The 25,931-nt window shown below is 42.5% G+C and overlaps 1 protein-coding gene across 4 annotated transcripts in view; it reads right to left on the reverse strand.

Annotated features, from left to right (window-relative positions):
• ELL2 (elongation factor for RNA polymerase II 2) overlaps positions 1–25,931 on the reverse strand; it is a 37,658-nt gene that overhangs the window by 3,423 nt on the left and 8,304 nt on the right. For all 4 annotated transcript variants that reach the window (XM_038170720.2, XM_038170719.2, XM_038170721.2 and 1 more), the window contains 9 exons: positions 15,666–15,787; positions 12,335–12,498; positions 10,105–10,364; positions 7,340–7,464; positions 7,104–7,197; positions 5,240–5,801; positions 3,031–3,100; positions 1,105–1,276; positions 20–64 (listed from right to left, as the gene is read on the reverse strand). In XM_038170720.2, coding sequence (XP_038026648.2) covers positions 20–64; positions 1,105–1,276; positions 3,031–3,100; positions 5,240–5,801; positions 7,104–7,197; positions 7,340–7,464; positions 10,105–10,364; positions 12,335–12,498; positions 15,666–15,787 — 1,614 coding nt within the window. The remainder of the gene's footprint in view (positions 1–19; positions 65–1,104; positions 1,277–3,030; positions 3,101–5,239; positions 5,802–7,103; positions 7,198–7,339; positions 7,465–10,104; positions 10,365–12,334; positions 12,499–15,665; positions 15,788–25,931) is intronic.

The following is a 25,931-nucleotide window of genomic DNA, read 5'->3' on the forward strand; positions in this document are numbered from 1 at the left end:
GAGCTTGTGGTACACATACCTGTTGTACCTTTCGATACTCTTCTAGGACTTCCTCATGAAGGATCTTCAAGAAAAAAAAAGTGAAGACAATAATAAAGAACTTTTCACTGCTAATAGAAAATGCAACTATGTAAAGCAGTAAAAACGCAAAGCTTTACTCAAGATATTTTCTTATCCAAGAGCCATCCCTCTCCTGTACTGAAAAAAAAAAAAAACAAAAAACAAAACCATAACCAGACCAACAAACCTAGGAAACAGCCCAGATCTGCAATTAAACCTGTAAATAAGCAACAAGAAGAGAATGTGTTTGAAGATTCCCTTTGTGAAGTCATTCATGCCACTGTAAAATACCTGTGTTCACAGACAGCTCAGTTAGGTGGAGTCTTCAATTAAGGGCTACACAACTCCTTGCAGGGTTTTGTGAGGCTACGAGAGCTAGTCCACACTGAGTCAGACCACATATGTGAGTTCTGCAAGGTTTCTCTCATTTGTCTGACCAAGCAGTACCAACTATTTTAAAATACTCCTTCTACTCTCAAATACATTTGCAATCTGTCAAAAAGAGCTTATAAAGGGTAGCCAGATACTACCAAGAACCCTCACCATGCACACAGAATTAAAGAATACCAGTACTGAACAGATGAAATTTGCATGTCAAAAACTGGAATGCTATGTTCCTAGTACCCTTCTTTGCTAAAATTTTCAGCTAGGGTTTGGGCCAGCCACCTAGAAGCTGAATATGTTTGTTGCTTTAAGTCTTTTTGAGTACATGTAGTTAAATACGTATTCCTTCAGATAATGGAAAACAGCTGGTGAGCAAAGCCCAGGGATTATAGCTGCTGTTCTCCATATTTCTGTGCTTCTCCCTCATCAATATAGCAGCACATCACTGGGATGCTGTGGGGCAGTTAGCAAAGCCACAGCCAATCTGGTAACTCCAGCTATATGACCAGTCACTTGATCTCTCCTGAACACTGAACTTTTAAAACCTTGTCAATACAATTTAATGGATTACTATGCTGAAGCATCTGCCTGTGCTGAGAACGTGGACTTTTGGAAAAGATGAGAGAAAAGACAAACGTGTGTGGTTTTATTCTGCTTTACCTGATATTCCTTGGACCCTGGAGAAAGCTGTTTCCTTTGTGCATCAAGCTTCATGAATCTCCTGGTGATATTCTCCATCCGAGCATACAAACTCCTGTATTCATCATACTCTGCATCGAAGTCATCCTTGTAACTCTGGCGCTGCTCATGCGAGACTATAGCTATGTATTTCCTAATGTAAAAAAAAAACAAAAAACAACAAGTGTGTGTATGAGTGTACACCAAAGCCATTTCACAGTATCAGACAGATGCTTTGAGGAATGGGTTAATTGCTGCCCTCTGCCCTTCTTTACCTCTGTGAGGAAAGAATTAACTGTTCTCCTAGAAGCTAGGAGCTGATTGCTTTGTGTCTGCCCAGAGCTGCAAACACAGCATCCATTGACCATCAAGTCCCACTGCCTGGCCACTTCAGGACTAACTGAATGGCAAGTGTCAGTTCAAGCCAAGCTTTGGCTTTTCTTGTTTTCTCCCCGCAGATGCGAGCTGCTGCTCTCCACTCTCCCTGTGAAGCCTGACGTTGCATACAGAGGGCATATATTTTCTTTTTCTGCCCTAGCTCAAGGAGCTCTCTGTTCAGCCAGGCTGGTTTTCAGCCCCGCTTGTTTGACTTCCCACACACTGGGTTTGCCTGCATCTGGGCTTTTAAAAGGTGGTTCTTCAAAAGCAACCAGCTCTGATGGACCCCTAAAAAGGGATGCTGCTAACTAGTTCCCTGAGTAGTTTACAGTTTGCTCTCCTATAATCCAGGCCGGCAACTCTGCTGACCTTTTTCTGCTTATGTCAAAATTCTTGACCTCAACTAATTCCTAATCACTGTGAACAAGACAAACACCTACCCTCACCTGCTTCACAGGGCCTTCTCCATTCTGAACAGACCTATGAGGACATCCCCTTCCTAGCTGGCTACGTGTTTGAATTCTCCGCCCAACGCAGGAAGCATTAAACTCATTAAACTGCTGCCCCACAGTGCCTCAGGCTGCCCACGACGCACGGCTGCATTAAATATGCAGAAGCTATTTCTGTGTTACAATGTGAAGAATAATCCTCTTCTAGAAAATTATTTTTAGTATTTTAATAAAGCATTTAGGCAACCTACTGATTCTGCTGTTATGCCATTTCAAAGCAAGCTCTTCAGTACTTCTTATTGCAATGTGGTATGAAAATTTTCATTATATAGGAAGTGAATTTTAATTTTGGGGCATCTGACGTGACAATCTGCTATGGAGCTAAAATTAAACTCAATTGGGAAGTCTTTCTTCATTTGTAAAGAGTGCAATACCCCAAACATTGCAGATATGCAATGTTTCATATACAAGTTTAGCACATTTTTACTTTTTTTTTGTAGTCATAATTAAGAAGCTAGAATTTAAATTTGAATGGAGGTTTCATGACCATCTCTAGGCCCCTGTTTTACAATTTTGTGGTGAAATTGGATATTTTGCTGTAGCTTCCAATTAATCAGTAGATGTACTTTAGATGTACTAAGTAGTGACAACACAGGACAGGTGTTTAAACTTCATGTACTGAGTAATTTAGCATTCAAACTTTGTTCTGTACTGCCTCACCCCTAAACAGAAAGCAACACAAGTTCTTATGGCTTTTCATTTTGCTCTTCAGGAAGAGTGAATTTCTTAATTTTTATTTATCTGCTAAAGCATATTAAAAATCGTTCTTAATACTTCTTCCCCCTCAAAATAATTAAGGGACAGCCTTAGACTTCAAAAATTACAGGTATTCAAATAGGGCAGCTGGTTGACTTAAATCAAAATGTTCCTTTAGAGGAAATTGTCATTTTAAAGAAATTTGTCATTACTGTAAAATCATATTTTGGTAATTTTTCAGTTTTGTAGCTAAACTAGAGTTTTTACTGAAGTAGTTGAAAAATCATCTGTAAGTGATAAGACGCTTAATTATTATTTTACTCACATGAAATAGTCTGGTAGTTCACTTGTCGATGAAGGAGTATCTGTGGAGGCAGTGGAATTTTCTTTAACTCCTGTGGAAAAGTAGAATTTTGATGCTCATGATAAACAGCTTTTTAATAGAGCTAAACAGTACCGACCTGATGGACTGGAAAAAAAAATCCTTTAGTTTATTCTCACAGTAAATTACTGGCAATAAGCTCTATGCACTAATAATAGTGCTCACAAGACCTTCTCCACAGTAGGCAGTACCAGAGTTTACAAAGAGGGCATGGCTACTTTATTCTACAGGGTCTGCATGACCAAACTATTACTCAGAGGTCAGCTTTTCTTATTTCAAGACATGATGTGGCATCTGCACAGCAATTCAAATTACGCAGCAGCAGATGTAGTCACACAAAGAACAGAGTTTGATATATACCAACACCCAGGCTTCTGAGCATGGCAATAAAGGGAGTAGAAAGCTGAAGTTCTTTTCATGTCACTTTTTTTGTCCCTCCTTCCCTACCCATTTTGGATATCCAAAGCTGGATTCAATTTCAGCACTCTTCTAGACAGGAAAGTCAAGAGCATTGTGTATGGGTTACTGGCATTCAGGCTTCAATAACCTGCAACAAAGATTGTTCATCAATTAACGTGGCAATACTGGGGTTGAAAGTTATTTGCACTTGTAAATTGCTCTTTTGCTCTTTTAGACGGCATTGTGAAAACACAGTACATTCAACCTCCAGTCCTTCTTTTTAAAGAAATGTTTCAAGACACATTTGTCTTTTTGACAAATAAGAAAAATAGCTGGAACAGGAAGTACGGTTCAGTATCTGCGTAATCTGCCTGCCTTTCATTTGGGGTTTGTTGGGAAGCTTAAAAAACATACAATCTTTTATTGTAATTACTATCTTACATCACTGCTGTTTAAGCACAGTATTTCTGCCGAAGCTCAGCCATTTTTACCAAGCTGTAAGCTGAGCAAAATCACAGGAAGACTTACATGTGTTCTACTGAATAAGTTTTAATATTAGAATTATCACAGGTTATAAGCAGGAAGTATGGTAGAAAATAGTATAGGAATAAGAATAAATTCTGAGAAAAATGCAAAACAGTAACATAACCTCAGCATAACAAATACTATTTCTGTGAACAATTTGGCTGTGAGCATTTCACTTCCAAAAGCTCGAGCATAATTTGCTTAAATGGCTAGACCCATCTGAAAACTTCAACGTAAACATCAACTTGCAGGGTAATATGGATCCTTACTTCCCTAGCCATTCAGAATTATGTTACTGGTGTCTGGAGAAAGATGTTCACAGGTCTGTAAAGTCAGGCATGAATTATTTCCAAGGCCACATTCCATGCCACATGTGGGCACTGGACAGTATGTCCAGGGTAAATGTGAAAAGACCATCTCTAAGCACACTTATGTACACACACAATCCTTCAAAGGGGCACCCTGCATGCTCTGAAGATTCCTTTCGGCTGTGATAGGCAAGGGCCAAACCTGACTTCTAGTTCGCTGAAGTAGTAGGTTCTGTGGCTAAAATGGAGAAGAGCACACAGCAGTGTTCAAACCAAAATTCCAGTAAATCATTTTCCAGTTTACACAGGTTTTAGAAAACCCAACAAAAGGTAGAGTAACATGAACTTTGTCTTGTAATATTTAATTAAATACATTTATTTCTGATCCATGTCTTTCAGTAAATATGCATTTCAATAAATAGTATGCAATATTTGACAAGCTTCTCTATCATATGTTATTAGAGCAAAGGCTTTAAAACCTGCTGATTAAAAAAGTAAATTTCAGTTTCATGGAAGTCAAGTTTAAAAAAAAAAATTCTATTACTTGAGTTTTTCTAGCACCTAGCCCTTCCTTTTAAAGGGTTACAGTCCAACAGGAATCCACTTAATATTTCTTTGTTCTAACCATTTTAGTAATGCAGAGTGAGAATTCTTAAAAATAAGCCTAACTTTAGGTTCCAGCAGAACAAGCTCAGCATCTGTTTTGGGGATTTTTAAAAAACTAAAAGATAAAATGTAATGCAATTGCAGGCAAAAATATGATTTCCTAATTTCATTATTATAAGTCAGGGATAATGGGAAGGAACTTAGTATAGAGCAAGTGGAGAAAACAGACCATTCACCTTTCCACCCGCATTTTTACCAGCACCTTTTCACACCAGTTACCCATGCAATATTTAGGAAAAGCAGTGTATGGGTACCTTCATCTGTCTCCAAACTGGAGGGGTTTTTCAGGTTGGCAGTTTCTTCTTTTTCAAGGTCCTTCTCATTTTCGCCTGCACTCCTAGTGTCCTGCTTTTTGATTTGGTCCTTCTCTTTATGCTTTTTGGCCTTCTTCTTGGACTTTTTGTACAACACCATGCCGTCCTCTCCTGCCGGCACAGTACGATCCTCCAAAGGACTGTCAGCGGGTGCTGGGGTTCCCGAGGGAGTCCGAGAGGTATATTTTTCTTGCTGGTCCTTGAAGATGCTACTGCTGTTTTGGTTGATGCTGTCTCTGGGCAGATACTGGGTCCCATGCCCTTTGGGGGTGCTGGGAGAGTTGGAGCTGGCGGTCTGGGGCGGGTTGGAGGCAGGCGTGCACGCGGTGGGCAGGGGCAGCGGGGCGGGCGCCGCGTCGGCTGGTGGTGGGGCCGGGGCTGCCTTCTTGGCAGGGGCAGGAGGTTGGGTGCCAAAGGATGGCTGGACTCGGCTGGTGAGGTGAGAGATCCTCGGCTTCTTGTTCATCAGGGGGTCGATGAAGTCGGAATCCCAGAGGCGTTTCTGAAAAATAAAACAGATTAGCAGAACTCAGTTTCGCTGCTGGTCTGGGCAAAAGCATCTCAGAACAGACAAATCTCACACATCCCACACCTAAAACAACGGCGCCCAGCAAGAAATTGATGCAGCTAAACACGTAGTTTGTTTACTCTTAGCTTTTAATCTTATGGTTTTGCAAGTTCTTTGTCCAAGCCTACAGCTAAGACTGCAGAAGGCTGCAGCCAGACGAGGAGGTCAGGTCCCTGGCTGACCACGGCAGCTCCGAGCACCACTAAAATACCTTAACCATGAGAGGCTTCAAGTCCTCTCCCGTTTATTGTTATGCACACACAAGCTCGCATAACCAAATTCCTTCAAGTTTTGGTTGCACTTACTAACGTGCAGTTTCTGTCACAGAAAGAGTTGTGCTTTTCCGTAAAGCAGTGTGTTTTATATGGAGTTTTTTAAGCACTTTCTAAAGCGTTTGTATTGTCCTGTTTTATTATTTTTAGAGAAACAGGACGTATGTATGTTAAGTTTGAAAAGGCTGGGAGAAGGCTGATGTACCTCCCACTGATCCAGACCTGCCTTTTACCCTGCACCGTAACAAGTATTTAAATGATGCCAGGAAGAAAAACACTCCCTCAAACAGTAGATTGCTATGGCAATTTGTCCTTATTCTAGACTTTGAGCATTACATTTAAAGAGCAGCACAAGGATGTTCGTGTGGGTTTGATGTATTGTAAGTACCATATTCACAAAGAACCTTGAATGTATGCAATTGCGTAACAAATATTTATATAAATATATATATAAATCTTGTATGTATGATTTTCAGAAGACCTTCCCACACACCAAGATAATCAAGTTATGTGTCAATACAAAACTATTAAGTATTTAATCAGAAAGTATGCAAATGTAACAATAACGGGTAGCCAAGAAGTTCAGCCTCTACAGGCAAGCTCCCTGCAAGGTCAGTGTGCTATTGACAGCGACATACTAGGCTGATGCCTCGACTATTCAGACACTACATGGATAGCTTCTGTAAGATCTAGGCTTATTTACAAGATAACATGTATTCAGGAACTGCTTTTTCCTGAAGATTTTAATAAACATAGCAGCTCTTGAGCTATGTGAGCATACGGTTTAAAGTCTTTGACAGTGCAACCATCTTTAAAAAAATGTAATTGACCAACTAGAAATAAGAGCTTCAGCTTTTCATATGATAAAGACAATACTAGTGCTCTGCATTACAGCTTTTACTCCAATATAAAAGCCAGTTAAATCATAATACATTGTAAATAATGTTAAAAAGCCACAAAATACCTGGGAAGGAGAAGCTGTTGCAGCATCTTTATTAGAAGTTACAGGAGATTCCAAATGACTGGTGCTGGTGGTATTCTGAGATGAATTTACTCTTCTGTAAGGATTACCCATATTTCAGGTTACAAGGCAAAAACATCCATGTCATAATTCTTTCATTACTGGGAAAGCACACACTCCTCATTTCCCGGATGAAAGTTTCCAAAACTTATTTTCCTTCCCCTAGAGACTTAACTTACCTAGAAAGTATTAATTCCAGTGACTGTTTATCAAACTCATTGTATCCAGGCCAGTCTTTCTGAATGTCTTTAAATACATAATCCTTCAGAGTATAAGAGTTATCCTTGGGATTCAAGTTGGCTACCTACAGGCAGACATCAATAAAAGAAAAAAAGTTTGTTATACTTAAACACAAACCACAGTAGTAAAGCAGAGCTAAACCATTACTGAAAACAAAATCAAGCACAAGTGTTCTAGATTTTAGAGGTGAAGACCAAAGTCATTCTCATGTAATGAGCACACTGATCCTCAAAAACATGGTCAATTTTGGATATATGAAACATGCTCATGTAAATTTATCTGCACAACGTAACATTGAGTTTAATACAGCACTAAGAACCATGGCAAGCTATGCCAAAGCTGCCCAGTGTTCGCTGGTACAGCAAGTGGACAGGCCTGATTTTTAATATTATTTTCTGTGAAGGAGCAGAGAGTGCACATCCCCAGGTGCGGGCTCAGAGCTGTTCCACTTCAGGAGGACACCACGGCACTGCAGTTGTGGAGCACGGCTGCTCCTGGACAAGCATCTCCATCACCACCTCAATGAGCAAGAGCAGCTTATTTGTCGTCATCTGCCTGGTAAACAGAATGGTGTTTCTTTCCCCAGTGACTGCAAGCAACTACAGCTTTCTGTCGGAGAGGCTTACATGATAACTGCACTTCTACTACAAAGATGGATTATTCTGACACACAAAAGGCGGACAGATAAAAAAGGCAACTGTGGCCATATCTAACAATTTCTATTTTAAAACCAAGATTTAGTGCTCAAGGAGAGACGCACAGAAACACTCTTCATCTTGCAGACACAGGGTTCATTGCAGCAAGTCACTGTCGTGAGAAACTCATGTGCCCCTGCAAGTGAGGTGTTAAAATATCTTCCCTAAGAAAAACACAAGGTATACTCAAAAAGTTAACTAGCAAAACCTCAGGACCACTGCCACCGAAAGGGCTGTTTCAGACTTCCTCCTCTAAATTTTTGAGGAAAAGAAAAACAACATTGGTCCATTTGCCTGATACAAAACGTTCAATCGCTCTGTAAAAAACGACCACCAGTTTCTGCAGCTTTCACTATTTTCTTCTCCCCAGCGTTTACTAAAAGTTATAAATGCCAATGCTCAAAGAAAAAAGGATTTAAATGTATTAGTGCATTAAGCATGCTTTATTTTCTGATGTACTTTCTGACATACTCTCACACCTGAGTTTATTTTTTTATCCTTTAATACACTATAAATAAATGCTACTAATTTGTGTCTGTGTGCAAGTGTCCCCTGCTTAAAAATAATTAAAAGTATCCAAGATACCCAGAAACTAAACCATTTGTTAAAAAGTTGAATTAAAGCTATATTCTCAGAGAATGAAACTGTGAATGTTAGATATTAGCAAGTTTAGGCTCCTGATATGAGATTCCGCTAAAACTGACTACAAAGACAAGAAAAATTTGAGTAGGGTTTTTCATGGTGCTGCTAACACGATCATTTCTGAATACGAACTAGTACCTTCAGACTCTAGAAGTCTCTTGTAAACATTGCCAAAAGTAATGGAATAGGAGAACTTTTTTTAGTCTAGAGAGCTGAAGTTCTGGACTTTTAAAATCAACTTAAATATGAAATTAACTATTTAAATTCATAGTAAGAATGCAGCTTTTGTTAAATTGCACGTCTTCAAGGTCAAAAACTACCACTGCTTTGGGCAAACAAAGAAACAATACTTTACATATTTGAGCAACCAGTGTTTAACATTCAGTGTAGGAACAACCCCAACTGCAAAAATATAAAATTTTACTCACTGTAGTAGTTTTCAAAACTATCCTAGATAGACAGAAAATGCTCCTGGCTTACGCTTGCATATACTTGCATAACTCAGTCACAGTCTATGGGTACCAGTAGTATTAAAAAAATAAAGTCAGCATCCACTGCATATTATTATATCCTAATGAGCCTTCTCAAAACTGTTTGAGTAGAAAAATTAGTGTCACTCTTGACCACAGAATTTACAAGTTTCACCTTGTAAAAACACCGTAGGCTTACTGGTGATTTTGATGAACACGATGAAGAAACACCAGCAGAACTTAACTCAGAGAAGCACTGGAAAAGCTACTGCATAAGAAGAAACCCTGCAGGAATGATAGAAGCAGAATTCATACAATAGCAAAGAGAACCTTTGCTCGAATGAGGACCACTGCCTTTCTCATTTACTGATGGCTGAGACACCCCTCAACGGACTGCAGTTCACAACAGGTCACAAGAGGAGCCAACATACCACATACAGGCCACAAACTACATGCATGTGGAACACTAACATACTTGACTACCGACTTCTCCCCATAAACTCATCACAACAAATACGAAGTACTGTGATGATCTATTTCAAGCAACTGAGAGAAAGTAAAGTCAGTTACTCTCAATTAGCTGGTTCAGCAGTCCAAGCAACAGGAAAGCATGGGGAAAAAAGGCAGTAAGAACAACAAAGTTAAAAAAAAAAAAAAGTGAATTGCTGCTTGCCATCCTAGAAAAACAAAATTACCCCCCAGATCTTTCAGTCTTTCCTTCTGTCACTTTGGCTTGCATTTGGAGGACCCTTCATAGTGCCGTTTGAAACACTGAAATGAGGAGAAGATTATTTAAAGTGTTTATTATTTTTCTCATTTAAATATGGGAGTAACATACCCCTAAATTATGATTAAAAGAACAGCAGGAGAAAAAAATGCTGGCAATCATGATCTGACCTGCTGCAGGATAGCTGCAAGGGAATTCTTGTCCTTCTGGTTGACACCATCTCTCTGCAAGCGAGCAAGTAACTCTGGTTTCTTGTAAGCCTTCAGTGCCAGTAAGTGAATCACCCTGTCCCTATACGGTCGCTGAGAAACAGTATTGTTTGCATGAGTCTTCCGTATCGTATTTGCTGGGTTTATGGGTGTCGACCTCTTCCTCTCAGGCGCAGCATCTGAAACGTTTTGTGGTGCTTTTCTGATCTGTACTCTTTTTCCTAAATTAAGGATAAAACGAAAAAGCGTTACCAGGCATGTTCAAAGTAGCCAAGGAAATTGATTTTTCTAAAAGTGTATTTACTTAGCATTTTAAGATCCACTGGCATATTCAGAGAGTAAAGATGCATCAGGTTCAGAATTAAGATATTATTCAATACAATAAAAACAGGTAAGTGAGTGATAGGAAAATTTACATATTTATTTATATAGATAGATGCTGCTTTTATTATTTTTCCAGTTTCATGCTTAAGCACTGAAGAGTGCCTAGGAAGACAAGTCTACAGAAACAATTGCACCACTGCTTAAAGAAACTACCAGCAATTGGTGTTCATCACCTGAGTCACTCATTCTATACAGAAATCTTTACCCCCCCTCTTATTACATCAGCTCATATATATGTCATCAAGTTTGGCAGAAAACAGTATATCAAGAACCTAACACTTCTTGGGACCATGCCAGAGAAGTTTAAGAAGAAAGCCTGCTCAGCATTTTGGATGAAGCTACGAAGAGGCATGTTTCTCAACCGGAGGAGCAATGTGAGTGCTTGCAAACAGTGCATCCAGAGTGTGAAAGTAACAGCGCCCAACCTGGATCTGAGCTTTCCAGAAACAGCCCTCAACTTCTCTACTCAGTTTTTAAATAATACCTGCTATAGAACAGAAAGAAAATATAAAACTTGATATTATTGTAGTAAAAAAAAAAAAAAGTTGCAATCCGCCAGAGGATGTGAGGCATTTTTCTGAAGCTAGCAGGTCACGTTTGGTACATGAGGGAGGCCAACAAGGATGTGTCAGAACATCCAAGGCTCCACCTCTCCTCCGTCAGACACGCTTGGAATTCAGGAAATTTCTGGAGTCACAGGGGAAAGACCAGCACATAGCTGTGCTGATTACTGCTGTCCCCAGGAACTGTAGAAATGTATTTCCAGTGCAGGCCAAACCTTTTTAATCTTTCTGCCCTTGGACTTTGCCCTCCTGGCTGCCAAGAACAAAGCCAACCACACAAACACACGTGATGACGTTTTCAGAGCACCACGAGCTGGCCAGCTGTCTCCTGAATGCATTCCAAATGTTGTGACAAGGTAAAACCAATTTAGATGCGCGCCTCCTGGCACAGCAGATAGTGGAAGTAGCATTCAGCCAAGCACCTGCTTAAGTCGTGTCTCTGAATCACTTAAAAACAATCGGCCAAAAACATAACCACCCGCTACCACGAGTGACAACCCCAGCTCCCCACCTGTACCATATAAAGCATGCTGAAAGCCACCCTCTGTGCTCTAGCAGCACCCAGCCTGTCCCACCTGGGCTTTGCCTGTGCCAGCCTGAAACAGAAGCACCGCCAAATCCCGTCATTCTGCTGCCACCCATCCTCAGGCCCCATTTCCTTAACTTAAAGCTTTCGCTTGGGGTCTGTTTAAGCAGACAATTTGCTTAAGGAGCCGGCATTATTTGTCTTGAGAGTTTTTTTTTTTTTTTTAAATGGAAAAACAGTCTTATGGTAACAGTTGCTCATTCATGGTGAAGACAAAATAAATCTAATTAGCATCAGCATATGTGAAAAGCAATAAGCTTATGAATTTGTATAGGAAGCTTCCTCAGTGTTGCTTTTTCTTTTTTACATTTCAAATTCAGGTGATGGTTTAGTGCAGTATTTAGGTAGTCAAGAGTGCTGTTACAAAACGAAAACATTAGTTACTAAAACAGAGGATATAAGTGCATGGGGAGTGAAAAACCCTCAAAAGCTCAACAGTCAAAATTTCAACCAGCCCAGCAATATGGGAACAAGGAAGGAAAGGCTGGCAGGCTTTGGGGAGGTTGGAAAAAGCTAACTTCTGAACGCAGCAACAGGAGATTTTAAATCTGCGACGTGAGAGCGAGCCACTTAAAACTAGGACTTGCCAACAGTATGCCAAAGGAAATAGTTACTGAAAACTTACAGACATCTAGTAGAAAACGAAATACAACCATACCTAAATATGGTCCACCAGGCTTAATAAACTTTGCACTTCGATTGCGTGATTCCAGTTCTGCTTGGGTCATGCGCTCTCTGGTCATCTGATAGGAATCATTTGTTGCACATACTGTAATTTTATTCTGTACAGATCCCAGGCAACTCAGTTGTGAGACTCCAGAACTACAAAAACATTGAAAAAAAAAAATGAGCCCAAGCACTATTTCAAGTCCAGAAGTATGGTTGTATTAGAAACTTAAACACCTGTGTTAACAGGCAGAGAAAAATGTTTTTCACTTCTGACAGCTAGCTAATAGATGTTTCAAATAACCACTGCATGCCCAACGCCCAAGTTTTATCCATGTTACCTGTCAATATAATCACAATGTTCTCGTACAACCACTTTTGAGGGGCAAGCTCACGATAGGATGAGTGGCTGTACTAAGAACTACAGCAAGCTACTCAAATTACTACGTGAGCTGAAGTAGTTACATGGGCATCCTAACAGCTACCTGCACATTATGCCTTCGAGGCTTTCTGAGTAATGCTCAGCACCTAGTTAAGCACATATTTGAAAGTCACCAGCTTCCTCTGCCCGCCCAAGTCCGACAACTTGCTCGTGACTGCCCACGTCTCCCTGAGGTTGAAGAAAGCATAGCCAGACCTCCCCTCAAAGCCTGTATGCTACCTGCCACCACTAACTGCTGCCTTCAGAGGTTGTCCTCCTTTTTTTTTTTTTATTTTTTTTGCTGACTCTGTGTGTTTGACCGCAATGTTGGTTTAACTCTGGGGATTTGTATTTTATAAGGGACACTTCAAACAAAGCCCTGCACAACAGAACAAATGAGAGGGCATGTGTGGCATCTCCTCAGTAAAGCTCAGACGTCAGGTTTCTGAAGGGGCCCAGTCCTCTGGGATGCAAGTGCCTTGTGTTTCTACCAGCCACAGGCATCGGCAGCATCTCACTGACGGAGCTGCTGGCAGAAGCTGCAAAATAGGTGACGAGTGGCTTTCCCCCAAAACCATCTTCTTGTTTGCCCTGAATCAGTTTAAATGCACTCACAGTCATCCAGATGAGCATGTCCACGGCCTAACAGCAACTTAATTTAACCTTAGTGATTACAGCTCTGAACACGTATTTTGTGCAGCAGAGCACTCGTTCTGTCCAGAAAGAGGATGTCAGACTAATCTAGCCTGAAACACTTCGAACAACCCTGAAACTCCCCAGTTAAGGTTCCAAAAGGAGAGGTTGAGCAACAACATTCAGCATCTAGCTTCTTACCTTACCAGGTTGTTTCTGACAGCCACAAGACTGGACAAAGCCAAGCCACTGAGAATATTCAGGACACAGCCACGGTTCTGTCCAACTGGAGCCCAGAGCTACATTTTTGGAATTGTTTCTTGCTCCCAGAACAGCATATGTACAATAGAAAGAGATTGTTCTTGCCGCCCAGAGTGCAAGCTCTACCTGTTGCCCATTTGCTTTACCCATCACAGGGACTCATCGATCTAAGGACCAGCACCAACACCGAAGCATTGTGCGCTGCTCAGTGCATGTGGCTTGCTGTCACTTCCCTGGATTGCAGCAACCAAACAAAGTTCAAGAAGAGAAAGGGCCCCACTGGGCAAGACATCTGCATGGAACAGCTCCCATAGCAGCTTGCCCCAAATATATTTCAAAGAAGAGATGGGACACAGCTCAGACCTCAGAGAAAAGGCTAATACTATGGGAGCTGCTAAGCACTAACCAAGAAGACACCATGCAATTCCCCTCCTTAGGCTATGGATTTTCTGAATTTGAGCAAGTTTTGAAGCCAGACCTGCCTTGAGCAGAAGGTCCCTTCTGTATTATTATTTTTCAATGATTCTACATAAAATACTCCAATAAACTGAGAGCTGACTACAAAAGAACTCAAAATCTAATTCAAACAAGCTTTCAAAATAGATTGGCAGAACCACATTAAAACTACTTAGGTATGTTATTCAGACCTAAAGCAGCTTAAATTTAATCTTTCTTATAAAATGAATTCAGTTCAATTTAACAGAAGCTGCTCCTTCACAAAGGGCCCACAGAGATGCTCAGTGAAACACTTGAGTCGGACTTGAGGACCGCTACACATTAGGCTTGCCCGCACAAGGACCCTGAAGCAATTTCTCTCAGGAGTATGAGCTGTCTTCCTCAATGGCCCTCTTGAAGGCCACTTGCAGGTTTTCTAATCAGGAGCTGGCAGCAGCCTCAGCACACCAGGCACACACAACTTTTATCAGACAGAAGAGGGGAGAGCAAGCAGGACTTACCCCTGCTGCTTACTCTGTGCCAGCATCAGCAGCCACTGTCTGGCACAGCGTAAACAAGGGGGGAAAACAAAAACAAAATAAAAAAAGCACACCAAAAGGCACCTCCCCCCATGCTCCCCAGGTCCGCTGCTGAAGCGTTCAGCTCTCAGCAGTCCCACCAGCTGCACGAGTTGACAGAAAGGCTGCACTGCCTAGGAGAGAACTAGCACAAGAAGTGAGGACATTCGGAGGTCTCCTGCTAGGCAGAGAGCTATTCAATCTGCTCACATTCATAATGCTGGTAAATTCTCCATCACGACAAACCCCAATTTCCAAGGTAAGTGCAGGAGCCTTTCTGCAGCCAGAAGAGGAGCAGCCCCTTTCGGAGATGCACACAGGGCTGTCTGCTATCAGCTTCCCTGCTCAGCACAGGCTCTGCTGGCAGCTTCCTGCAAACGCGTGGGGACAGGCAGTGGTTCTGCACCCCCGACCCCACCAGCACCACACTGAATGCCTTCTTCCAGGGGCTGAGGCAAGCCAGGTGTGAGAGCACGGAGCTTGCTGGGCTGTTAGCTAGACCCTAACACTGTTCACTTTGACTCAAACGAACCAGGACAAGGCACTGCTGTATTGCCTTTAGGTTCTGAAACGTGGTGGTCATGCAGCTATGGGTAGGTCACTGAGTTATGTGGTTCTTAAAATAAGACAACTATCCATCATGGCTGGCCTCCTAGCAGGCTGCCAGCTATAATCATATTTACATATGGTTGGAGAATGGATCTGGTCTAGCTTGGATGATACTGAACTCCAAATGCTTTTAAAAATAGCTCTGAGAGGTGAGAAAGCAATCAAAAGGCTACTCTCTTTAAAAGCAAAACCTAAAGAATTCTATGTAAAAGCAAGTATTTATATATAATGAGCAAAAAATCATGCTACTGCTAGGTATTTTTTTTTTTTTTTTAAACTGCAGCTCATCATTAAGAGCACGCCTCTGTTAAAGGTTTGAGCATATAACATAAAGCCACAGAATCTACTTAAATTTGCCATGAAAGAAAATGTTAAGTAAAACTTACCTTGAGACAGTTTGCTGGACACAGTCAAAGCTTCCCTGAGGGCTATCTTTGCCAACATTTGACACGTAGAAGTTAAACGTATGCAATTCATTTGGGACTTCAGCTTTGGGAATTTTAACAACCTAAAAGGAAAAAAAATAAATATGTAAAGACTTCAATCTACACTCCTTTGCTTGTGATTAGCTACAGTCATAAGAGTCTTCGTAGGATTTACTTCTCAATGAGAAAATGTGTTTCAAAAGCTTTAGCATGATTTCAGTGACATCGCTAAGAAGTCTGATCTGGCATAATTTGCCCTCCAAAAGCAGCACGGGCTATGTACTGCTGTTGTAACTGTACCAGAAAAGCTACAGTCAGTTGTCAAGGCACTCAAGGAGCAAGCAGTCTGGCACCTAATTCTGCAAGGCATACAAGCAGCAAGTAGTCCCTTCCAATTAAGTGGAATTACTATGCATGTACTTAGCTTTAAATGCAAGTGCCTGAGCACAGCCAAACAGGCTGAAGCTCGGGTAACTCAACAGAGCAAAGCAATGTGCACGACCCAGCTCTGTGATTTACCCGGTCCTCACGAAGCACAATCAGCATTCAGCTACAAGAAACAGCAACACACGAACTGTAAAACTTCTAAGGATATCAAAGGTGAATTTCAACTCCAACAGACGCTGAAAGCCTTTTTCTTTTGCTCGGTTCTAGATTATTTGCATAAGCATGACATGTAAATAGTTGTTGGTAAACTCAGATATAATAAAACTTTATTTCCTTGGCTGAGCTAATCACTTAGCCTAGGATGTGACGCACTTTACCAGAGCTGAAAAACTTAAGTGTGAGAAATCACTAAAATGTTTACTGGCATAAGCACATTTGAAAAATGTGCTGCTTTACAAATAAAACCCTGAAGCACAAAAAATGACTGCCATCCAATTACTTTGTTCTGAACATAAAATTAGGCTGCATAACGTCTAAAAAGCTGTTTTGAAATTTGCTTGAATTTTTAATGGAATATTAAGTAAAAGTGACAAGAAAAGGTATTTAGATGTGATATTCAACAGTCTTTTTCTTATCCTTTCACTTGTAAATTTGGCTAGTCTTTCTAAAAATCAATGTCATTTTGCACAAAGTACTAACACAAAACTAGAAGACTCCAATAGTATTTATATTTTAATCATTAACATCTGGACAGTTTAGCAGCAGCTCGGGGCAATTGCTGGACAAGGAGAAAGACAATTTACCCGAACATTATTCTTTTACTTAAGCCTCAAGTAGCTGTATTCTTAAGAGAGCAATTTATGCAGTTGCAATAAGAATGAAAATAAAGCAAGTTACCTGATGCATCATTGTGGGTCACGCGTGCTACCTTACCTTTCAACTATTACAAAGGTTAGTACCGAGTAACCATCAGTCTGAAAAGATCACAGGAACATGAATTCACCTACATTTTCTAAAACCAGCCATCACTGATTGAACGTTTCAGCCTAATGGTTTTGCAGTACATACAGCAGGTGTGTATGCGTGGCATTGATAGGACTGTAAGTGGCGGACTGAGGATTCAACCCACCGAAGAAGAGGATGTCTTGTAGCCCGATGTAGTTTTTGGAAGAACAGCAAATATCAGTCTAAGGCTGCCAGTCAAGAAATACAACCACAGTTTTTCAAAAACTTTGCAAGAGCTAGGTGATCACTCCTCAGGCACTCCCTGACTTAAGGTAAAGAGGAAGCAAGCACTATGGGAGAATATGTTTGAAATCTTCAAGCACAGAAAACAGCAGTGCAACTAATTGGAGAATAAAAAATAGTTTCATCTTCAGTTCCAAAATTACTGGATTTGTAATGCAGCGGATACAAGGCTCTCATTTTTGTCATTTTCCTTAAAAGTTCTTACCGGTTAGAAATTTGAGGTGTTTTTAAAGAACTCAAAACAACAGTTAGTGGTGAGAAGGGCTGCTAACTCAGTTCAATGCCGCGTTTCTTACTATTTGCTGCTGCATCCAGGAAACTGAAGGACCCAGTAAATGCTTTAGCAACCTCTGAAAAGGACTCATTCAGAGTATCCACAAAGTGAAAAGCTTTTTCCCTTAAACAAGGGAACTTACTGCAGAAAGTCTGTTGTATTTCAGATAAGCCAGTTCAATAAACTTTGAAAAAGCTCTGAGGGGAAAAGAAAGTGCATTTTAAGTTACATTAAATGCAAATAAATCAGATAAGCTGATTTTCCATATTATGGTTCAAAAGTAAAAGCCCAAACATTTACAAAAAAAGAACAAAGTGTAAGTATTGAATCTGTAGGTAATACAAAGCTGGCAGGGACAAAATACACGAGGATGGAGTCAAAGCAGACTTGAAAAACAGGAGATGGGTCTGAAAATGCGAGCATGCTGCCATTTGAAAGCAGCTGTGCAAGGAACCTTATTTTTAGAGCAGAAACATGGGAACCAGCCAGCTGCAGAAGCAGCTTCACAAAAACTGTAAAAACACAAAAACTGCACCTCGAACCGCAGCACAGTGGCCTGAGCCCTGCAGCTGGGAGCTGCCTCTCTTGATCCTCTTTCCAGCTCTTCAGAGACTACTGCTGCTTCTGCAATTACTCCATTAACTTGCTGACAGCTTCTAGGTTTTCAAAAATTACTGCCACCCCAAATGCTTAAGATCAAGTTTTATTGCTCTTGGCATACTTGCCATTCCCTTCTGTATCTTGCAAGGCAAAATAGCACTTCAAATTAGTTTGACACATCAGTTTCTCCAAATAAGCCTTCTGTTTTGAATAAACCAGCCAGATTTTACACCATAAATTTGTATCATATAGTTCTGAAAATTTCAATAGGGAGTTTGAGTCTAATCAGAATTGAGATACTGCACTCAGCTTCCAATAAGCAGAGTGGCCAAAAGTTTGTTTTTCCTATTTGGGCTATACTTGCAGAAGTAGGTCAAGGATCCTGTATTAATAAAGCACATATTGCAACTGCATTAATCCGTGACAGAAAATAAACTTATCTGTATCAGGAAGCTGCACTGCAAGCCGGTTGTTAGTGCTTTTGTTCAGAAAAGCTGCTTTATATTCGTACTCCACCTTGCATGCATACAGAGTGTCCCAGCTTGCAGGTGGCGTGCTCTACCTAAAAAGTAATTTGCCATACCCTCCCATGGCAAAGCAGAGTATTTCTAACAGCAAACACCCACCCTGGCACAACGCATTACTCATCGCTGATCTGTGCTCTTCCCCTAGGAGGAGGGAAGTCCTTGCTGCAGACCTAGTTTATCCCTGCCAGCAGACAGCCAGATGGAGCAATGAAAGACGATGAGAAAGCCCTGAAGAGAAGCTGCAATATATGCACACCTTAACCAAAGAATCACTCAGGTTGTGTCTAGACAAGGAAACAAGGTCACCTTGAAAACAGGTGCATGCCAGCGTTGTTCAAAACAACTTCTCCCCCTCACTTAGGCACCAACCTAGTGAAATGAGCCACGTGTCTACCCCCAAACATCGCCCCAGTTTCAGGCAGGTTAACAAACTTGTCTGAATTACTGTGCCTGTGGTCTGTATACTTCCCAGGGTACGTACCAGCATGTGAAGACAGAGCATCATTTTTCTCCTAGCAGATGATTCCTTATGCACCCAAACACATTTATCCTCGTCTGCACACCTTTCCCCGTTTCACACGGGATGCCCATTGTGCAGACGGCGTGTCAATACAGCCAGCTATGGTAGCACTACTCCATTTCTCACACACGTCACTTCACATCGAACACACGTAACTCATGTCCCCGTGTCCTAGTTTTGGCTGTGACAGAGTTGATTTTCCTCGTGACAGCTGGTATGGTGCAGCGTTTTGGATTCAGGATGAGAACAATGCTGATAACACACCGACCTGTAGCTGTTGCAGAGCAGTGCTTGCACTAAGCCAAGGACTTCCCAGCTTCTCACACTGCCCTGCCAGCGAGGGGCTGGGAGAGAGCCAGGGCCAGGACAGCTGCCCCCAGCCACCAGAGAGATGGTTGGGCAGGAAAGCCCTCAGACAGGTCTGGAATATCTCCAGAGAAGGAGGCTCCACAACCTCTGGGCAGCCCTCTCCAGCACTCCGTCACCCTTGCTGTAGATAGGATGTTCCTCACAAACACAGGTAAAACCTGTGTTCCAGTTTTTGGCTATCGCCCCTTGCCCCATAGCTGCACACCACTGGAAGGAGGTTGGCCCTGTCCATTTGCCTCCCGCACTTCAGATATTTATGAACATTGATCAGGTCACCTCTCAGTCTTCTCAAGGCTGGAGAGACCCAGGTCTCTCAGCCTCTCATACAGGAGATGCTCTGGGCCCTTATGGAGCTTATGTACAGGGAGGCAAATACTTAATGGTTTTTCCCACCACGTTTGACAGAATTTTCTGCTCCCTGATGATCAGCTGTATGTTTCAAACCCTTCCCTTCTCATGCTTCCTTTCTGCTTTACTTCGGAGCTGTCTCCTCACACCGTTTTATCATCTGTGCTTTATCATCACCCCCATTCTCCCTGGTTGAAGAAGAAGAAGAAAAAAGTCTTTAATGAATGCAACGATTAACAGGCTTTCTGGAAGGTAACACGTGAAAAAAGGTGGCCATAAGCCATTGCAAAAGAATTATTACCCAGTTCTGGGAACCGAGCAATTTCTTGTTTAGCCTACAGAATCTGTATTACTTCAGCAGAAGCACACAAGTCTTAGTATTAATGTCAAACTCTTCTCTCTAGGCCGACGGAGATGCAAAAAGCCTCACTGTTTTCTAGATCCATGCTGAAGAGACAGGAATGGCTGAGCAGATCACTCTGAACCCATGGTAGCTGCAGGATATTTGCTCCTTCTGCCCTGCACTAAGTTCACATAAAGAAAATTATTTCATCTGTTTGCATACAATTCACAGACAAATTTAATTAACTCACAGGATTTCTCTCACTTGTAGATTTTTCAGATGAGTTATGACAAGGGATCGACTGCTTTCAGGTACTGCAGCATGGAGAAGTCACGGGGGGCATTGCACCTAAATTGAACACACCAGATGTCTTGGTTCTGTCACCAAATGGCAAAAAAAAAATATTAAAAAGATTGCTACTGGTGCCTGAACCTCCAGTGCTGATGCGATCTCTTAGGATATTCATATGAGGAAAGACTTTAACAGCATTCATGCCCATTTAATGCACTAAGGTGTGCTCTTACAAGGCAGAGAAGCCAGGCAAATGTGCTGCCAGACAGAAGCACAGCTCTACCACCACACGCTCCTCTTGCCCCCCTTGGGACTGCCCTGGGGGCAGCTTCCGTGTCCGAGAGACCAAAATCGTGAATCAAACTCTGATGATCTCAACCCAAGTGACCTGAAAGAAGCCGTGCAGACAGCTGTCACCAGAAGAGCACCCTGTGGCACACAGCAGACACCCTGTTTCCATCTCCTTCCTTCACCCCACTGCTGGGGCTCAATGCCCACATCTGCAAAACCTCTTGAGTCCCCACACGGGTCTCCAGTGTACCTGGGAAGGCTTGTATGCCCCAACCTGGCCCCACTGTCATCGCCTACCAGGCTGGAGCACTCAACACCAGAGTCAAGAGCTCTTGACCCTCTGCAGCCTACTTTAAAACATTATTTTAAAATATCTGTGTCCTCATGTTGGCTTGCAACTTGGTACCATTCAGTGGGTTTAGTAATAGAGGACATCCACTAGAACAACTCATGCCCTTGACTTTAATCCCTTCCTCTTCATAATTGATTTCTGGATCTATCATTATCCTCTCTCACGCTGAGACATCATCCTCATTGGCTCTCTAACGTAAGAGCAGTTTTCAGAATTTTTTTCTAAACACTCCCTCTTTTCGAAAAGAAGGACTGCAAATTTTTTTGGCTCATAGCTTTTCTTAATTTCAGTCCTCTTTTGCATCACTCCTGACGATGCCGCACACTTGAGAGTACCCTGAATTCCGGGCAGGCATATTGCGCTCTCCAAGCCTGACTCATTTCATCTCATTTGCTCCTGAATACATCTACCCACTCTCTCCCTCTTGTTCTCCCACAGCCAGCATCATGTCAGGCTGGCTGAGGGCATTCGCAGCGCCTCTATTTTTGGATGCCGCTGCTCAGCAGATGTTCAAGTCCCCTCTTCCCTCTGTTCCTCCTCAAAACCATCCCAACCCGACCACTTTGACCAGCTCTGCTCACCCAAGTCATCACCTACTTTCACGGCAACCTTTGGCAGCCCAGGAGCCTGGACTGGGACATGCTTCCTGCTGGCTGTGCACACTTGAGCTCTGTGACCTTCCTGTGCTGTTGACAGGGATGCTTACAGCCCTTCCTCCCCTCTGACAGCTGCGCACCTCTTCCCAGAAGGATACAAGAGGAGCCAGTTCTGCAGGAAAGAGCAGTTACAAGCACTCACTGACACATTTTGGGCTTTCCTGGTCAGGGCAAGCAGCATGAAGGGGGATAAGACAAAGTAATTACAGTTGGAGAGAGGACCAAAGGTTTGCACAGGACACATTTCGGGGAAAAACAAGCAAGAATACCGCCACGCTGACTCATCCGTAAGGACACCACAGAAGTAATACGCTGTAAAAAGACGTAAGAGAGCAAGCATTTTATATTGTTTTTAGAAACATGTCTTTATGCAGAAGAATAAACCATAATTCCTGCAACATACAGAAGAGTATAAAAGACTCATTTTAAACTGCAATGGGTGGTTGAAACTAAACAGTTTCAACTAATACAGTGATACGCATGAAATAATGTATCATTTGACAAAAACACTGAAAGCTTTACTCTAGAAAGATACACAAATAAACAATCAGGTCTTTTTAGACAAAGGTATTCATTTCTCAAGAGCCATTTATAAGCAAAAAGGACTGAGCTTCACACACAAAAAAAAAAATTTTACTCTGCAGAGCGTATGAAGCAGTTGATCCAGTTACAAGCCCACTTCAGCACACTGCTCAGCTCCCCAACCCAGACAGCTGTTTTTGTAAGCCCCATGGAGAAGGACGAGCAGTGCTGTGCCCACCCCTCAGCACATTACAAGACATGGCAGAGAAAGTTAAAAACGCAGCAGTGAGACCACATGAGGAAAGCATGCCTTGTTTAAAGCTTGGTGTGGACTGTATATCGGACTAGAAACAGCAGGGTTGTATTTTCTTTTGTTTTTAAACTTATCCCTACCGCTTCACAGTGAAAAATCAGCTGGCAATACTGGAATTGCCCAGCGACACTGCACACCGAACAACACAGCTTCTACGCTACCCAGACTGACAATGTGTAAACCAAAATGTTTAATTACAAGGTATTTCCTGAAAGCTTATCTCTGCCATCAGAGTGACCCACGTCTTGCCTTCCCCTCTGCATTCCCCACTTAGCTCAGACCGTACCACACGTTATGGTCCAGACAGTTCAGGGGTGAGATGCTCCAGGAGGAAAGTTCTCCTCCTCAGGGGCTGATCTGTGCCCTGGTGTGTTCATGTCAACACTCGTGTATATTTTCTCAATGACAGCCTGAGCTCGGTGCAAACTGTACGAACACCGTTTCGGTGGTTACTGCACTAAAAGTGTCTGGAGGCGAATTACACAGCATGCACAGGTGATTTATTATTGTTTCAAATGCACACCGCCTTACCGTGTCCACAGATTTGCTAGGGCACCTCTGAGGCTGCCAATACACATCCAATACTTTTCAGGCGCCCTCAGGGCAACGTCACCTTACAACAGAAAAAAGCTCAGCTGGCTCTGGCAGAAACCCAAGCTCCCTGTTAGCACATACACACAACCTAAAAGCTCCTACATTGCCTTTTCTAACCTAAGGCTCCTGTCCTTAGGTTAGAAGGGAGTCTCATCATCTCCCTCAACGAACTTAAAACACTGCCCCTGCTTCAGATACTTAGTAGCTACGAATGTGCTGGAGTAAGTTCCTTAGTTGGCATTTCTCTAATTAGGCATAGATTTGAGAAGCACCATCAGAGATACTTGCTTCAGTAGCAGGCAGCGAAGTCCTGTCAGATGTTTCCATCTGGTGGAGTGTGGGAACAGACCTTGCTGTGGAGTCCTACCTTGCTGGCCCAGATTAACTGCTCTAGAGAAACAAAGATGACACTGTTGCACCTCAGTAACACTGGGCCCTGTAGCCATCTTCAGAAGTGTTTGCTCACTGAAACATTTGGTAACTGATAAAGCAATTGTTTTGTGGCGACTTAAACCCACGCTGATACACTAACAAGGTACAGACAGCTGCACTGCCTCTCTCCTAAAGAGAGGATTCAGGGAGCTGGGGCAACCACAGCCTTCTGTGGATCATGCGTTTTTGTTAAACGTGTACAGGAGTTCGTATGTACGTGTGCAACCATGGGGGTGGAGAGAAGAACAGGCTTTTCTGTTCCTGCCTGACCACACAGCATCCTGCACTCGTGGGTGGCCGGCAGTGTCCTCTCCTCCTGTTTTCTACCTGGCAGAAGCACGAGGAGAAGTGGGAGGAGGACAGGACATGGAGAGCCTCCATCCCTCCCTGGCCCAGACCTACAGCAGACAGCAGGGGGATGCAGTATCACCACACTGCAGCAGGAGCTGAGGAAAAAAAAAAAAAAACAACAAAAACACAAACAAGAAGGAAAACATGGGAGCATTAATCCCTGCAGCATCAGTTAACAAGCCATACGAACATCCTATACATAACTCCAGCATCCCGTCCTGCTTCCAGCGTTGTCCTGGGTTTCCGCAATGCTTTGCTTCACTGACACAGAGCAAAATACGGAGTGTGGCTGTGGGGACATTTGTACGTCGCATGAGGTGGTGATGTAGGTGCCTGGTGCACCACAACAGCAACAACAACGAAAAGCAGATCTTTACTGCTGAGAAACAAGGTCTCCTCCAGCCTAGTAGTACCTAAAACTGCACAGAGGGCTCCTGTAAGGCTGCTACTAAAGAATAAGGGAGAAATAGGGACATGAACTTTAGCAGAGAAAGAGGAGGTGCAGGCTAGATAAAGTGCACTGGTGAGTTTCGTTTTGCTGCGTACCACTTTATAAACTTTGTGCCAATAGTTGGGTTAATTATTTATAAGCCCAGAACTTATTTTGAACTAAGCAAAACTGTCACTTTCTCCAGGTTTTGTAAACAAGAACAAAATGCACTCTGCTCAACAGTTACATGGTCACACACAGGGACACAGGAAAAAAATGCAGTGGAGTGCCAAAAGGGGACGGTGCTACATTGCTCTCCACTGCCTCCCTGCTTGTGAGCAATGGTTGGTGAGGAGCTCACCAGGAGCCAGCCATGTGTGCTGCAGCCCAGAAAGCCACCCGTACCCTGGGTTGCACCAACAGCAGCATGGGCAGCAGGGCGAGGAAGGGGATTGTCCCCCCATGCTCTGCTCTGTGAGACCCCACCTGGAGCCTGCGCTCAGCTCTGGGGCCCCCAGCACAAGGAGGACACAGGTTGGATGGGGCTGGGGGCAGCCTGGGCTGGTGGGAGGTGTCCCTGCCTGTGTCAGAGGAGTTGGACCTGAGTGCTCTGTAAGGTCCCTTCCAGCCCAAACCACCCGCGATTCGATGATTTGGGCAGACTCTGTGGGCTATGTGAGGGCAAGGTGACCATGCCAGCAGAACCACGTCCCTTACACTGATTCTGATTGCCACTCAGCCCACCTTACACCTGACCTGGACTGTAGTTTCAAACTCTTTGAGTAGGATGACTACTGTACATCAGAATAAAGGTTTTATCCATCCTCTCATGCCTTCCTTGGTGTATCCACACAAGGCAGTATGTTTACATAGTACATACTATATAAACGCATACTATGTACACGCATGTGTACATAGAAAACTGGATCAATTCCATGACCTGAAGTAAGGTTGAGAGGTACAATCCATGTCAGTCTTTCACAATGAGCCTTTCACAACACTTTAAAGGTCAAATATTAAACGTAGTATCTTAAGATACTCACAGATCACAACCTGCATTTGATTTTATATTCAGCTTTAGTTCTCCAGTTTACACTTGCCGACTGCTTAATAGGACACGTACCCTTTAGGCCACATTTCCTCGTTTGTTTTTTTTTTCCCCTTCAACTCTATCAACATGCTTGAAATATTCCACTTTATATTAGTTTCAAAAAAGGTCCAAGAACCATCGATAGTCCATGTTATTAAAAACAACCTTCTAGCCCCCCAAAATTGTACATCTGCTTTACACCTTGAAACCAAACACGCCAGGTCATTTTTGCAATATTACACCTACACTTCTTAGTTGATGACTTACAAGTTATACTCTTTCCTTTCAA

This window comes from Anas platyrhynchos, chromosome Z (genome assembly GCF_047663525.1).
Source record: "Anas platyrhynchos isolate ZD024472 breed Pekin duck chromosome Z, IASCAAS_PekinDuck_T2T, whole genome shotgun sequence".
NCBI classification, from domain to species: Eukaryota; Metazoa; Chordata; class Aves; order Anseriformes; family Anatidae; genus Anas; species Anas platyrhynchos.